This window comes from Capricornis sumatraensis, chromosome 12 (assembly GCF_032405125.1).
Source record: "Capricornis sumatraensis isolate serow.1 chromosome 12, serow.2, whole genome shotgun sequence".
NCBI classification, from domain to species: domain Eukaryota; kingdom Metazoa; phylum Chordata; class Mammalia; order Artiodactyla; family Bovidae; genus Capricornis; species Capricornis sumatraensis.
Window position 1 is genome coordinate 35,169,757 of NC_091080.1, and position 14,863 is coordinate 35,184,619.

Sequence of the window (14,863 nt, forward strand, 5' to 3'; positions counted from 1 at the left end):
GAAGGCACACTCAAACTTAATTTAACTGCATTGTGACAGAGGCTATGTCTTCTATTGGGGAGAAGTTTGGAGTTATGATTAAAATAAAAGGACCCAAAATGTGAGTCAAGTAAATTTAATATAAATCTATTTGTATAATTTAATGGAAGCTTATTAATACACAGAACCCCATCTTGGCATTTCCTGAATTCCTGAATCATGAAATAGATTCTGAATGACATCGCTGGATACTGCGTGACTTCGAGTTTAGTGCTCACTCCTTTCTCTCCCTTTAGCTGTCACTTTCTTCTTTCGTCTTTGTTCTTGTCTCACACACTTTCCCAAGATTTTATTCCAGTCTTTGATGAGCCAGAGAAGCCCCAGAGTGACAGCACCGGTTAAACACAAGTTTCCTCTCCCTGTTGTTACTTGAACCAAGCCAGCGTTACTTTCTTTAAAATTTTTTTTGTTTTACCATGTTGTGTTGGTTTCCTCCATAAAGCAGCGCAAAGCAGCCATAGTTCTACATACATCCTCTCCTTCCCTAGCCTCCCTCCTCTCCCCGTTCCTGTCCCTCTAGGTCATCAGAGACTGGGCTCCCTGTGCTCTACAGCAGCTTCTCACCAGACGTCCATCTCACACCTGAGGGTGTGTGTGTGTCGATGCTACTTTCTCCATTCACCCCACTGTCTCCCTCCCGGACTGTGCCCACAAATCCATTCTCTGCATCTGCATCTGCCTTCCTTCAGCATTACCTTCTCAAAGTTGCCATGCTTTCAGAAATTTTCGAAGTGCTTTGTTTAAGAAGGTGTAAAAAAAAAGTATTTATTTTCTCTTTCAAAACATCCATTCCATACTATTATGTGAATACTTTAAAATTCCTCCCTTTTAACATTTTTTTTCCTAAAGTTAAAAATTATCCTTTGTTGAAATGTAAACCATTCCATATTTTTGTTTTGATTTTTTTTTTTTTAATTTGACTGCACTGTATGGTATGTGGTATCTTAGTTCCCCTGGCGGAGATCAAACCTGCAGCCCCTGCATTGGAAGAGCAGAGTCCTAACCACTGGACCACCAAGGAAGTCCCCTTTTTTTTGATTTTAATTGTTAGCTTAATACATGAACCTACACACAATCAGATAATTTCATATCTCCAATTAGCACAGAATTCTTGCAAAGACTGATTTTGTAAGCTGAAGCCTGTGTGCCTTGTTGGGGTACCCTTGGGGCATCCTCACACTGAGATGGCTCGCAGGCTGTGTCTACTGGTGACCATAGCAACAACGAACACCGTACGGTATAATACCTGCTTCCTGCACAGTCAGTGTAGCGCAGCCTCGGGTGATTCTCACTTGTGTAGCAGTCTTGCATTTGAGGTCACTTTGACCTTTCCTATCTAACTTGATTGTCACTAAAACCTGGTGAGATGAAAGTGGCCACTAGCATAGCCTTCACCTGCCTGGTGGACAGGTTCCCGCTGAGAAGACTAGGGGACGGACATGCCCGAGTCACATGCTGGGAGGCCAGGTCCCCAGCCTAGAGTTCCAGTTCCCTTCCCAGCGTGACATTCACGGTGTCTCTCCACCAAGCCTGCAGAAACAGTGCTCTTGTGGCAGCCTCCATGGAGGTGGTGTTGATAGCCACGTCATTGTTGTTTTAGTTGCTAAGTTGTGTCCCACTCTTTGTGCCCCCATGAACTGTAGTCAGCCAGGTTCCTCTGTTCATGAGATTTCCCAGGAAAGAATACTGGACTGGTTTGCCATCTCCTTCTCCATGATATCCACATAGATTTTGAGAAGAGCATAGTTGGAGCCAGTAACAATCGACTCAGTGACTGCTGCTGCTGCTGCTAAGTCGCTTCAGTTGTGTCCGACTCTGTGCAACCCCAGAGACAGCAGCCCCCCAGGCTCCCCCGGCCCTGAGATTCTCCAGGCAAGAACACTGGAGGGGGTTGCCATTTCCTTCTCCAATACATGAAAGTGAAAAGTGAAAGTGAAGTTGCTTCAGTCATGTCTGACTCTTAGTGACCCCATGGACTGCAGCCCACCAGGCTCCCCCGTCCCTGGGATTATCCAGGCAAGAACGCTGGAGTGGGTTGCCATTGCCTTCTCCAATGCTCAGTGGCTAGAAACGTGGTTTACTAAATTTGTACTATTTGTACCACTACTAGTGAGACATAATGCATAAACACATATTGGAGCAAAGTAAATGTTTGATAACGTGCATAATTGTGCTTTTCTATTTTTGAAACACTGGTTCAGTTATTTTTATGTGAATACCTATTCCATGGCCTTGGATGCTTGCACTGTTAATTTAAAAATAGGACAAGGATTTAGATAAAAGTAAATGGGCTGTGTAGGATTAGTCCTAGCTTACTTTACCTGCAATTAGGAAGGCTTTTTAGCATTTTTACATATTCCCAGGTACAAAGACTTACCCAGAAAAAAGGCCATTTTAATTTCAAAATGCTTTGACCTAAGTTTATGAAAATACATGTAGAATTAGTCATTTTATAATTGGTCATTGCTTGGTATATGTGTTAACTTTTTATGTGATCCATATCTATTTAATAGTCTGAGTGTCCATAGTTCTTTTATTCATTAAACAAACATCGGGTACCCCAAGGTGCCAGGCACTGGTCTGTCCTGTGTGCTGTGTATATATTAGCAAACAAGGCAGTAGAAAACCCTGCCAAAAAAAAAAAAAAAGTTTGAGTATCTTCATTAAATGAGTCTCTGTTAAGGAATAATTTTTAATAAAAATTTAACTTTATACATTTATTTTTTCAGCTTTGTTGGGTTATGATTGACAAAATTGTAAGATATATACAGTGTACCTTATGACAGTTTTACACATGTGTGTGTGTATATATATAATTGATATATGTGTGTGTGTGTGTATATATATATATATGAAGGATTCCTCCTATCTAATTGACACATTCGTCACCTAAAATATTTTTCTTAGTGTGAACTTTGAAGTTCTGTTCTCTTATTGAATTTTGATTGTATTATACGGTGTTGAGGCTTCCCTGGTAGCTCACCTGGTAAAAAATCCACCCATAATGCAGGAGACCCCGATTCGATTCCTGGGTCAGGAAGATCCGTTGGAGGAAGAATCGGCTACCCACTCCAGTGTTCTTGAGCTTTCCTGGTGCCTTGGCTGCTAAAGAATCCACCTGCAGTGCAGGAGACCTGGGTTCGATCCCCGGGCTGGGAAAATCCCCTGGAGAAGGGAACGGCTACCCACTCCAGTATTCTGGCCTGGAGAATTCCATGGACTCTATAGTCCGTGGGTTTGCAAAGTGTTATCAAGTGCAGTCACCATGCTGTACGTTAGATCCTCAGATCTTTTTCATCTTCTATAATTATTTTAAAATCACTTTATAAAGCTTGTATGTTGACCACCCTCAAAATGTTTTATCTGTAAACAAGTATGACATGTGTGTGGATCACTGCGCATGGCTCTGTGAAGATGGAAGAAAAGGAATGGAGATGTTCTGCTTGTTATTGGAATTTTACTTAACTTTACAAAATGTTAAGCAAACACTCCCATCAAACTTATAAATTACACAGCTATTTTTAGAAGCAGTTTTCTGATCCATTTTCTGTTTTTAAATGATCTCAGGTGGCAAATGTCGGTTCCTCTGATTTTGACGCTTTCTCCTAATATAAATTTACCTAAATCCCCCCAAATACTTTCTATCTTGAATTCAATTTCATGTGTCTCCAAGGGCTATTCAACATCGATATTTCTGTCACCAAAATGAAGATGAAGAGAGGGAGAAAAGATAATTTCTCCCCCCTTGAATACCAATCTGTTGCTGACAGAGCTAGATTAGAAGTCAGAAATCCTTTTTCATTAATTATTAATCATGCTCCCATTGTTTAAAAAGTCACAAGTCATGATCACTTCCAAGTATCAAGAGAGCAGGAAAATTCAGAGAGTGGGACAAAGGGAAAGAGTTTAGCTGAGTGTAAATTTCAATATGTCCCTCTCCTCCTTAGGAGAGAGTTATGTGTGTGGCTCAATCGAACCCTTCAAGAAGCTGGAATACACCAAGAACGTGAACCCCAACTGGTCGGTGAATGTCAAGACCACCTCGGCTTCGCGGGCGGTGTCCTCTCTGGCCACTGCCAAAGGGAGCCCTTCGGAGGTGCGGGAGAATAAGGATTTCATTCGGCCCAAGCTGGTCACCATCATCAGAAGTGGGGTGAAGCCACGGAAAGCCGTCCGGATTCTCCTCAACAAGAAGACCGCTCACTCCTTTGAGCAGGTTCTTACCGACATCACTGACGCCATCAAGCTGGACTCGGGAGTCGTGAAACGTCTCTACACCCTGGATGGGAAGCAGGTAAGTGGTGGTGGGGGGCGACAGTGGTATGGCCTTGACTTTATGCACAAGAACCAGGGAGTTGGGGGGTTTCTGTGGCATCGAGTGGGGACCTGAGATGTACATTCTACTGATATTGATGGGCTTGAGTCATCTGGTCAGCAGATACATAGCTGTTGTCCTCCAGCCAGTTCAAGGATAGAGTTAACACAGGATTACCTTAGTAATCAAGTACAAATATAGACCTCCGAAGCTTAAATGGTTACTCAGAGATTTCTACTTTTCCTATTATTAATTGCTTAACCTGCTGGTGCTTTCTCAGCCATCTGTGTTCAGTTCGGTGTGTAGTCATGTCTTTATCATCACTGCGAGTAGGACTGAAGTGTGGAGGTGAACTCTGACCAGTAGAGAAAAACCCAAGTCCTTTCTGTGACCTCAATGATATTTCATAGTTTTATGTTTCAGTAATGTTCATAAGCAAGATTTATTTACAGTTTATATATTTCTGGGTACATATCTAAGGAATGAAATATTTCCATCTGGATGGCTCTTAAGAGGCATATTTCTAGAATATTATACATCTTTTATTGAAAACATACTTTCTGGATTCAAATGAAAGAGGGGTTTCTTTAGCTGTGGAATGTACATCGGTCACTTTGGGTGAATGGACATGTTAATGTGCATTGTTCAGATGAACTTAAATGAAGGCTTGTGTGGACTTTTGCAAGGATTTAACAGAACCGTGATGGTGAGCTGAATAAAGAACACTGATATATGACATACACACAGAGAAATTTGTTGATCGTTCAAAGTTTACCAGTGTCTTTTTGTTTCGGATTACAATTTTCAGTAAGCTATCTTTACTTGAAATTTAGTTTTTATCATGGATCTGTCCACATGCATTTTATAAATTGAGATATAATTAAAATGATTTGTATAAAGAGTACATAGTAAAAGTCAAAACTAGATTCATAAATTAAAAGATTGATCTTATTAAATAGACTCTTCCAAGTTCTTGAAGGCGAACACATTCAAACTTGATGAATTAGAAATAGATGCAAATACTAGAGAGTGTTAGTCATGAAAAAATTACTCCCCTAGGGATCCATTCAAATGCTCTAAATTATAAATTCATTAGGAGAAAAAGGAAGATCTGCCAGTTGTTCATTTATATGCACCAGTCTTCTGCTTGTCTCATAAAACTTACCCCACGTGTCATGTGGGTAAGGAATCTTAGAAAATCTCCAGTCGTCTAGATCTAGGTGGGTGTAGCCTGAATGTCACCATATATCAGGGATCAAGAAGTCCGTGGCTACCTTGTAAATTACAGCAGCAGTAAGATGGCAAGGTTCACATTTAAACACTTAATCCCTTCCCTTTGTAATGAATTACTCAGCTGTCTTGAAGATCTGCATTTTGGTGATTTTTTTCAACATTGGAGTTTACCTGTTTTCATAAAAATAAAATTTACAACAAAGAATACATAACTGATAAATCTTTCTCCTCTCCTCCCGCTTCAGAACTTTTGGGTTCCAATTTGTTACACACTGAGTCAAGAAAATCAGCTTTAATTATTTATGCTAAATTTTGCCATCAACTGAGCGTTTATTCCAAGAATGAATTCCTAGAAGAGATATCATGATGTTCTCATTAGCCTTCATCTTTTTAGGATTTTTTATCTGGTGTCTGTATTTTGTAATAGCTATTTTGTTAATGCACCACATGTAGGTCTGATCTCCTGATGTGAAGCAAAGACGATCTACTGACACCAGCTTGTGGTGAAGGGAAGCGTAGCGTTTATTTCAGGGCAAAGCGAGGAGAATAGGCAGCTCATGCTCAAAAGACCCCAATGCCCTCATGGCTTTTAGGGAAGTGTTTTTAAAGGCAAAGTAAGGGAGAGGTTCTCAGGGTGTGTGATCAGCTCCTGTACACCCCTCTAATTGGTTGGTGGTAAGTAACAAGTTGGTATTTTGGAAGCTAATGTCATCAACTTTCTGGTTGCAATTGGTCTGGGGTCTATGTGCTGGTGGTAAGTTTGCAGGTAACTTCTTCAATTAGGTGGGATCTTTAGTGTCTGCAAACCAACTCAGGAATATGGTTTAGGATATTATCTATAGTCTTTGAAGAGGGATTAAAGGTTTATGACATTGTTTTACGGCTAAATTATTCTTCTTTTGTCTTGCATGACTGCTTTCCTTTGTTTCTGCGTTTTGTCACTTCTCTGATTAAATTCTGTTTGGAAACTTGGGGAAGACCTAAGAGACTAAAGCTTTTCTAAAAGCAAGAGGGAGGGGACATGGGAGTCTCTTCCTGGAAGGCCCTGCTGGGTCCTGCTGGGTTTCAGTTTTTGCTGTAGTTTACATGTAAATAATGGGAAAGAATCCAAAGTTTAATGTTAAAAGACCAGAATTCAAATCCTGGTTCAGCCACAGATTTTTTAGCAAATCGCTTAACTCAGCCTCACTATATTCATCAGTGAAACATGGATAAAAGGATCACCTCTGTTTCACAGAGTGCTGGTGGGATCAACTCTGATAAATAAGTGAAAGCTGTTTTGAACTATAGTAATAACATATATGCATGCTCAGTCATGTCCAACTCTTTGCAACCCTGTGGACTGTAGCCCTCCAGGCTCCTGTCCATGAGATTTTCCAGGAGAGAATAGTGAAGTAAGTTGCCAGTTCCTTCTCCAGGGGAATCTTCCCGACCCAGGATTCAAACCCACATCTCCTGCATTGCAGGTGGATTCTTTCCCACTGGGCCACCTGGGAAGCCCATCAGAATAGCAACCCTAGTTTTATTGAACATTGTTCTAAATGCTTTGTATGCATTTGGCATGTTTACTGCTAACAACTCAGTTATTATCCCCATTTAACAGATTAGGCCATTAAGGCACAAAACTTGTTAATAAAAAACAGGTCCAAGACCGGACAGATATAAATGGTAGAGCTGGGATTTGAACTAGTTTCTCTCCAGAGCTTGCCCTCATGGCCACTGAAGCACAGCAGATGATAGTAAAACCAGAGATGCAAGTGTACTGAAAATGAATTTCCAAGTGAGTAATCTGTACAAGGGATATCATCTGAAAGTTTTCTGTTACGAATTTTCCCCGCTTCAGTCGTCCTGCTGACTGTCGTATCTAGCTCTTTTCTCGCAGGGCTGATTCCGGTCACCATTGTGGCCTTGCCTCTGTTGAGGCATGTTCTCTTCAAAGCAGGAGCAGTGAAAAGCTGCAAAGGAATCGGATGATAAAGTGGAAAGAGTGAAAGAGTATAAAGACTTTGTGCTTGGGTTCCCAGTAGGAACAAAGCTTCCTTCCTTATGGACCCTAGGAGTCTTTAGAATCTTTTTTGTTCAAAAGAGAATCTGCCCCCGCAAGCAGATCTCCCCCCTCCCTTTGTGGGAGGGATTCTTTAACAGCCAAGGCTGTGACCAAGGCTTGATAAGCCTCTGAGAAAAAAAGCACTTCCCTCCAAGCCTTCCTGTGACGTGACACTCTGACACAGTAGGGTGGCACCCTGTGCTGCCAGGGTCTCATCCTGCCCACCGTGGCATTGGGGACCACATGCTGTCCATGGGGCATCACCCTTAAGATCGCTTGTCTGCCTTTTTTTTAAATAGTATTGGGTTTTGTATCAAAACCCAATGCCCAGTAAAGCTTTTAAAGGTTTTTTTTTCTTTTTTTTTTGTAGCAAGGAAATAGAATTGTTTAAATAATTAATACTTTGAGTGCTTTGGATAATGGGTAGAGGGGAAGATACACAAGCAGGAACGGCTTTTCAGATTGCCGTCAGGCAGCCTGCAAGTGAATTTGTGGGAAGGAAACTGGGGACTCTGGGATTTCTGACTGTGGAACGGGGGAGCCCGTGCCGGCTCAGGGATGGGCACTGACAGGTGTGGACCACATGGCCTTCTCACTTGATCTCCTTGCACATCAGCCTCTTGGCTTTGCTTTAAGCCCTAGCCTATGAGTTCATTGGCTCAGACAGTAAAGAATCTGCCTACAATGCAGGAGACCGGGGTTCGATCCCTGGGTTGGGAAGATCCCCCGGAGAAGGGAATGGCTACCCATACCAGTATTCTTGCCTGGAGAGTTCCATGGATGGAGGAGCCTGATGGGGCTACAGTCTATGGGGATGTAAAGAGTCGAAAACAGCTGTGAGACTTACGCTTTCATTTTTCATGAGTTCACTGTGCAGTGCTTTTATGAGGTTTCTTGGCTGAGATCAGGAGATCAGCATATTGGAAATGCTGTCCTGTGTAGAAGGCATTCTGCAGAAAGCTGCAGTTTCCCTGGATGGCTGTTGTGGTTCACGAGCAGCCTGTTTGTGAGTGAACTTTTTCTAATTATTTCAGCTCCATTCTTTATCCAGAGGCGTAGAAGCTCCAATTAAAGGTCCCCACAACCTCGCCACCCCCTCCACACACCTTTTAGGGGGTCTCTGCTAACCAGGTGATCAGGCACTTTTTCTGGCATAGCTGGGGAGGTCAGAGATGGTGTTGCATCTTACTTTCAGTCATGCCTTATTTATCTGGGCACTGATTAAGGGCTCCCAAAGAAGGACGGAGGGCATTTTCTAGTTGAAGGTTAAAATCACATCCCTTTTCTCCATATTCAAGGGAGGCTGTGCAGGCTGCAAGAGTCTTGCAGGGTCTGGATGTTGGGATTCTTCTGTGGGTTATTCTCTCACCCTGCTGGGCAGCTACTTCCAGAGGTCATTTGTGTGTTGTGTGCTAGGTTGCTTCAGTTGTGTCTGACTCTTTGTGACCAGATGGAACTGTAGCCTGCCAGGCTCCTCTGTCCATGGGATTCTCCAGGCAAGAATCCTGGAGTGTGTTGCCATGCCCTCCCCCAGGGGATCTTCCCAACCCAGAGACTGAACCCGTGTCTCTTATGTCACCTGGATTGGCAGGCGGGTTCTTTACTGCTAGCACCAAGTGGGAAGCCAGAGGTCGTTTGAAGTGTGACTAATTTTTAGGTGATTAAAATAAGCCCGAAACGTACACGCTTTGCTGAAAAGATGCACTTGCATGTCTCCTGATTCCTGTCTTGGAACAGCTAATCAGGCTGTCTTGAACTGCTAAGTCTTCGACATCTGTGATTACTGGATTCTGGCTTAGAAACGTAAACAACTGAGAGGCTTAGAACAGCTAGTGCCTAAGCAGCAATTTATCCTGTACAGATCATAGATAAGGCTCTTCCCAGTGATCTCCTCTCCCCACTGAAATATGGTCATGAGAAACCAGATTGCTCTTTAAGTAGGAGATATATGCACATTCCCGTCTTATCTACTCTTTGACATTGAAGATCTACATAGAATAGCAATATAATTTAGTATCAGAGGAAAAATTTACTCAGGGATATTGTATTTTTATCTTATAGGCATTTCACATAGGTCATGCACTTTGTAAAATCCGCCATTGCTGGAGTGAGCAAATAACTTATTTTTCTCCTAATATGGAAAACACTGGACCAACAGCTGAAGCAGAGGTGCTCATAAACCGGTTTAGATGGTAAGCTGAGAGCAGACATCGTAGCTCCTCTGTTAGTCCGTTAGGGCTGTGATAACCGGATGCCACGGACTGGATGGCTTCTATACAGAAGAAGTCTATTTCTCCCAGTCTTGCAGGCTGAAAGTCCAGTGTCAAGGTGCCAGCATGTTTGTTCTGATAGGAGCTACTTTTCTGGTTTTGCAGTGCTCTCATATGTTTTAAAGGGGCTGAGAGCTCTGTGGGGCCCTTTCATAAAAGGGTGCTGACCCAGTTCATGAGGGTTTCTGCCACAGGACCTAATCACCTCCCCAAGCATTTCCCCTCCCAGTTGAATCACCTTAGTGGTTAAATTTCAATGTATGAATTGACTGGGGTCAGGGTGGACCCAAGTATTCTACCCAAAGCCTTGTAAAGGAAATCCCAGTTGCTGTCAATAATGTGTCTTTTCTGCATCTTTTGATCATTTATCCCCTCACCTGCTACAAATGTAAAGCCCCAAAGATGCTTATAAAGTCATAATATTCACTGCATTTATTTTAGGTAGTTAGTATATGAGTTTATTGGCATTCAGGAAATGGTAATATCATCAATAAGAATCGATCAGTTAGAAATTCCAAAGTGGTCTTTGGTTTTTTTTTTTCCTTTTGGTTTTTAATACCTAATTCTAATCTGAAGGAAAAAATATTTGATTCATTCTTGAGTTTAGAGACTTAGAATAGTTTTTCTCTGTACAAGTCATTAGTAAAAAAAGCGGTATACATTATTACCACATCTGACCTTGGCTGTAGCATCTAATGAGCCTAGAAGATGTGAAAACCAAAAGTTTCTGAATGAAAAGCAACAAATTTAGGATGTGAAAGGATTTGGTTGGACTGGAAACAGATTCATCTGGTGTTGTTTATAATAGCAACTTTTTTTTTCTTCTAAGTTAAAACTTCTGTGACAGCTCTAAGTTTCTTAAGCATATTTAAACCCTCATCCTTGATATATAGATTTTTTTACTGTTATGATTTGGTATATTATCTGTGGTATGAAAGCGAAGTTGCTCAGTCGTGTCCGACTCTTTGCGACCTCATGGACTGTAGCCTGCCAGGCTCCTCTGTCCATGGGATTTTCCAGGCAAGAGTTCTGGAGTGGTTTGCCATTTCCTTCTCCAGGGGATCTTCCCATCCCAGGGATGAAACCCAGGTCTCCCGCATTGTAGGCAGATGCTTTACCATCTGAACCACCAGGAAAGATGCCATCTGTGGCATGAAAGTAAATGTAATACCTTTTAGTATTTTGTTTCCACAAATGATGTTAAAAAAAAACCAGTTGATACAAATATTTTAGCTTATTACAATGTCAAATTAAAATTTCCTGTAAAAAGTCAGAGCACGCATTGAGACATCCTTATGACTTGGCAGAGGTCTGAACTGCTGGAAAATCTTAACTGTTTTCACAGAAGAAGGAGCTTAAGAATCACTGTGACACTTCATTAGGGAATTAAAGTGTCCAGAATGGAGTGTGCTGTTTTAGGCTCCATACCTTTTGTTGATTTTCCAGTGCTCTTGCCTGGAGAATCCCATGGACAGAGGAGCCTGGCGGGCTGCAGTCCATGGGTTTGCAAGAGTCAGACACGACTGAGTGATTTGGACTTCACTTACTTTACAGGATTTATAAGCTACATCTCTCCTTGTGTAGCTTTTAGTTCCCCCAAGTTGGAAAGAGTTAAGTCCTTGTCTTCCATTCTTAGCTGCTCTGATGGTGTAATTAATTACGGGTGCCTGCTGTGGTGTATATTTTAAGGCTTCAGTTGGTCTGGGCAAAAGTCAGTTTTCTGGAAATGGAATTCCAGTTTGCTGTCAAATGAATTCCAGTTCCCCAGTGGCCCCCTGTTGAACTGAAGATGTGCTGAAGCCCTCCCTCCCGTGGGGGTGCTGGGCATGTTGGGGGCACTTTGGCAAGTCGGGGAGGGGGCCTTTGGGATCACCTATGCTGACTTCTGCTTTTGCAATGTCTGGGAGTCTGAGTTGGCCAGTGAGCTTCCTCAGCCCTGAGGGAGCATGTTGGAATGAGGGAAGGCACTTGGATTTTCACATCAGCTGGGCCTGAGCTCAGATTTCAGTCTGAAAAATCCAGCTTGATCCAGTTTCTCATGCAGGCTTGGAAACCTTCCTTCCAGGCCTAGATGAGAAACTTAAGTGGTTAGTTAAAAATCCTGTAGTATATATTGAATTTACTTGTAATAAGGGAATTTGCTTGCATATTGCATATGTCATGTAAGTGTAGATATATGCAGTGATATAATATAGAAGAGAAACATTAGTTTTTATAGACTCATATCAAACACACAGTTCTAAACTGACCGTCTTGTGGTCAGGTCTGCCTTGTACTGCTGGTCACAGTGAAATATGCCCTCCCACTGGGAAGTTTAATTCTCTGATACTCCTCCGTTTTCTCATCTGCATAACGGGACTGATGGTAATGCCTGCTGTATAAGTTATTGTGAGGATTAAATGAAATAATGTGTGACAAGGTTAGCATTGCCTTAGGTACTCCACTAGTGGTAGTTTATAACCCCAAAAAGCTAAAGGTAAATTGTTTTTTGTTTTTGGAAAACAATTACATTTTGAATGTGATGAGGGAACTCATTATTTAAAATTACCCTTTAGGGACTTCCCTGGTGGTCCAGGACCTACAACTCTGTACAGGGGGCCCAGATTCCATCCTTGGTCAGATAACTAGATCCCACATGCCACAATTGAGAGCTCGAACACTGCAACTAAAAACGGTCCCACAGGCCACGGCTAGGACCTGGTGCTGCCAAATAAATGAATAAATAAATATTTGAGAAATAAACAACAAAGAAAAACTTGCTTTAAGAAATAAAATTACCCTTTAATAATAATTACTTATTATATCTACCTTTGTAAATGTGTCTGTTCACATGAAGATGCTCCATGGTGTTGGCCAAAAAGTTCCTTTGGTTTTTAAGTAAAAATAAAAACACATTTTTCATTTTCACCAAGAACTTTATGGAACAACGTATTCACCATTTTGTTCCACTACCTTCTGCCATTTTTCAGACTACTTCTTAATTCCATCTTCCCAAAACTTTTTATCTTTTTGAGCAAAGACCTGTTCCAGGTTCCTTTTTACAGTCTTCCAGGGAATTGAATTTTTTTCCATATAAGAGAATTCTGTAAAGACCGAAATAAGTGGAAATCCAAAGGTGCAATGTCTGGTGAATATGGTGGAAGAATCAGAACTTCCCAGCCAAGCTGTGACAGTTTTTGCCTGGTTGTCAAAGAAACATGCGGTCTTGGTTATCCTGATGGGAGATTATGCATTTTTTGTTGACTAATTCCAGACGCTTTTCATTGAGTGCTGCTTTCAGTTAGGCTAATTGGGAGCGGTACTTGTTGGAATGAATCCTTTGGTTTTTCTAGAAGGAGCTCGTGTTACAGGACTCTCTTCCAGTCCACCCTATGCACAACATCGTCTTTTCTGGATGGCCTTTGGTGTGGTTGTTGGTGGTTCATTTTGCTTGCCCCACCATCTCTTCCATTCCATGTTATTGTACAGTTTACACTTTTCATTGCCCATCACAATTTGTTTTTAAAACAGAACATTCTTGTTACATTTCAGTAGAGAATATCACATGCAAAATACGTTTTTTTTTTTTCTGCTTAACTTATGTGGAACCAAAATATCAAAGAGATTAACATACCCAAGCTGATGCAAGTGATTTTCTGTGCTTGATTTGGATATTTTGAGTATATTGGCTATCTCCCACATAGTATAACGTTGATTGTTCTAATTTAATGTCTCAATTGGATTGTCGTCAAATTCCACTGGTCTATGCAACTGGAGCATCGTCCATCGAGAAATCTCCAGCAAGAAACTTGGCCAACCACTTTTGACATGTTCATCAGTCACAGCATCTTCTCCAGACACTGCACAAATCTTTTTGCATTTCAGTTGCGTTTTTACCTTTCTTAAAATAATAAAGCATGATATGCTGAAAATGTTGCTTTTTTCTTCCATCTTCAATATTCAAATGGCTACGCAAAAATTCACCAATTCTGATAATATTTTTTAAAATGCATGCCTATATGACAGCTGCCATAGTACAATCTAAAAAATTGTTTTGAGTGAAGTTAAAGACAACTAAGCTTCCCTGGTAGCTCAGATAGTAAAGAGTCCGCCTGCCTGCAGTGTGGGAGACCCAGATTTGACCCCTGGGTTGGGGAGATCCCCTGGAGGAGGAAATGGAGACCCACTCCAGTCTTCTTGCCTGGAGAGAATTAATTCCATGGACAGAGGAGCCTGGGGGGGCCGTAGTCCACGGGGTTTGCAAAGAGTTGGACACTACTGAATGACTAACACTTTCACTTCACAAGTGCTGCTAAAGCCATGTTATGGATGAAAACATAAGGAACTTTTTGGTCAACCCAATATAAAGAAAAGAGCATAGAATTTGAATTGAGATGCTTGTAAGATCCAATCCTGACTTTACCATGCATTACCTGTGTGTCCTTTGTCAAGTCAATGAAACTCTCAGAATCTCAATTTGCTCTTTAAAATGGCAATAAAAACAGCATGCCTCATAATATTGGTGGGATAATTGAGAAATAGGTATTAATATATAAAGCCCTAGCTTGACATAAGGTAAGTCCTATATAACTATTAATATTTAGCCCTTCTGCCTGCTATCTTCAAATTCCAGGCTTTCTTAAAAGCACAGGACACTTACAGTTGTATAATATTGTTGATGTAGAATTGATGATTTTGCATTGTTTCCATTATTTGTGCTGTAACTAAACTGCTAACTGTTCTATTTTTATCCTTCCATTTATTGTCAATCAATTGTGAGTGTAGCCTAGATATTATATTCTTCCCTTTCTTTTTAATTGTGCGTTATTAAACTTACAAACCACTACACTCATGCAGTAATATTTACATTATTATTGCTGTCATTGGCTGAACACCTTCCCCATGCCCAGTGCCATGGGCTACTTGTTGCATGTCTGTCCATCACATTGAATCATCACCACAGCTCTGAAAAGCAAGAAC

The 14,863-nt window shown here is 41.3% G+C and overlaps 1 protein-coding gene across 7 annotated transcripts in view; it reads left to right on the forward strand.

The window, feature by feature from the left end:
- DCLK1 (doublecortin like kinase 1) overlaps positions 1 to 14,863 on the forward strand; it is a 335,254-nt gene that overhangs the window by 19,150 nt on the left and 301,241 nt on the right. For all 7 annotated transcript variants that reach the window (XM_068984415.1, XM_068984416.1, XM_068984422.1 and 4 more), the window contains exon 2: positions 3,987 to 4,333. In XM_068984415.1, coding sequence (XP_068840516.1) covers positions 3,987 to 4,333 — 347 coding nt within the window. The remainder of the gene's footprint in view (positions 1 to 3,986; positions 4,334 to 14,863) is intronic.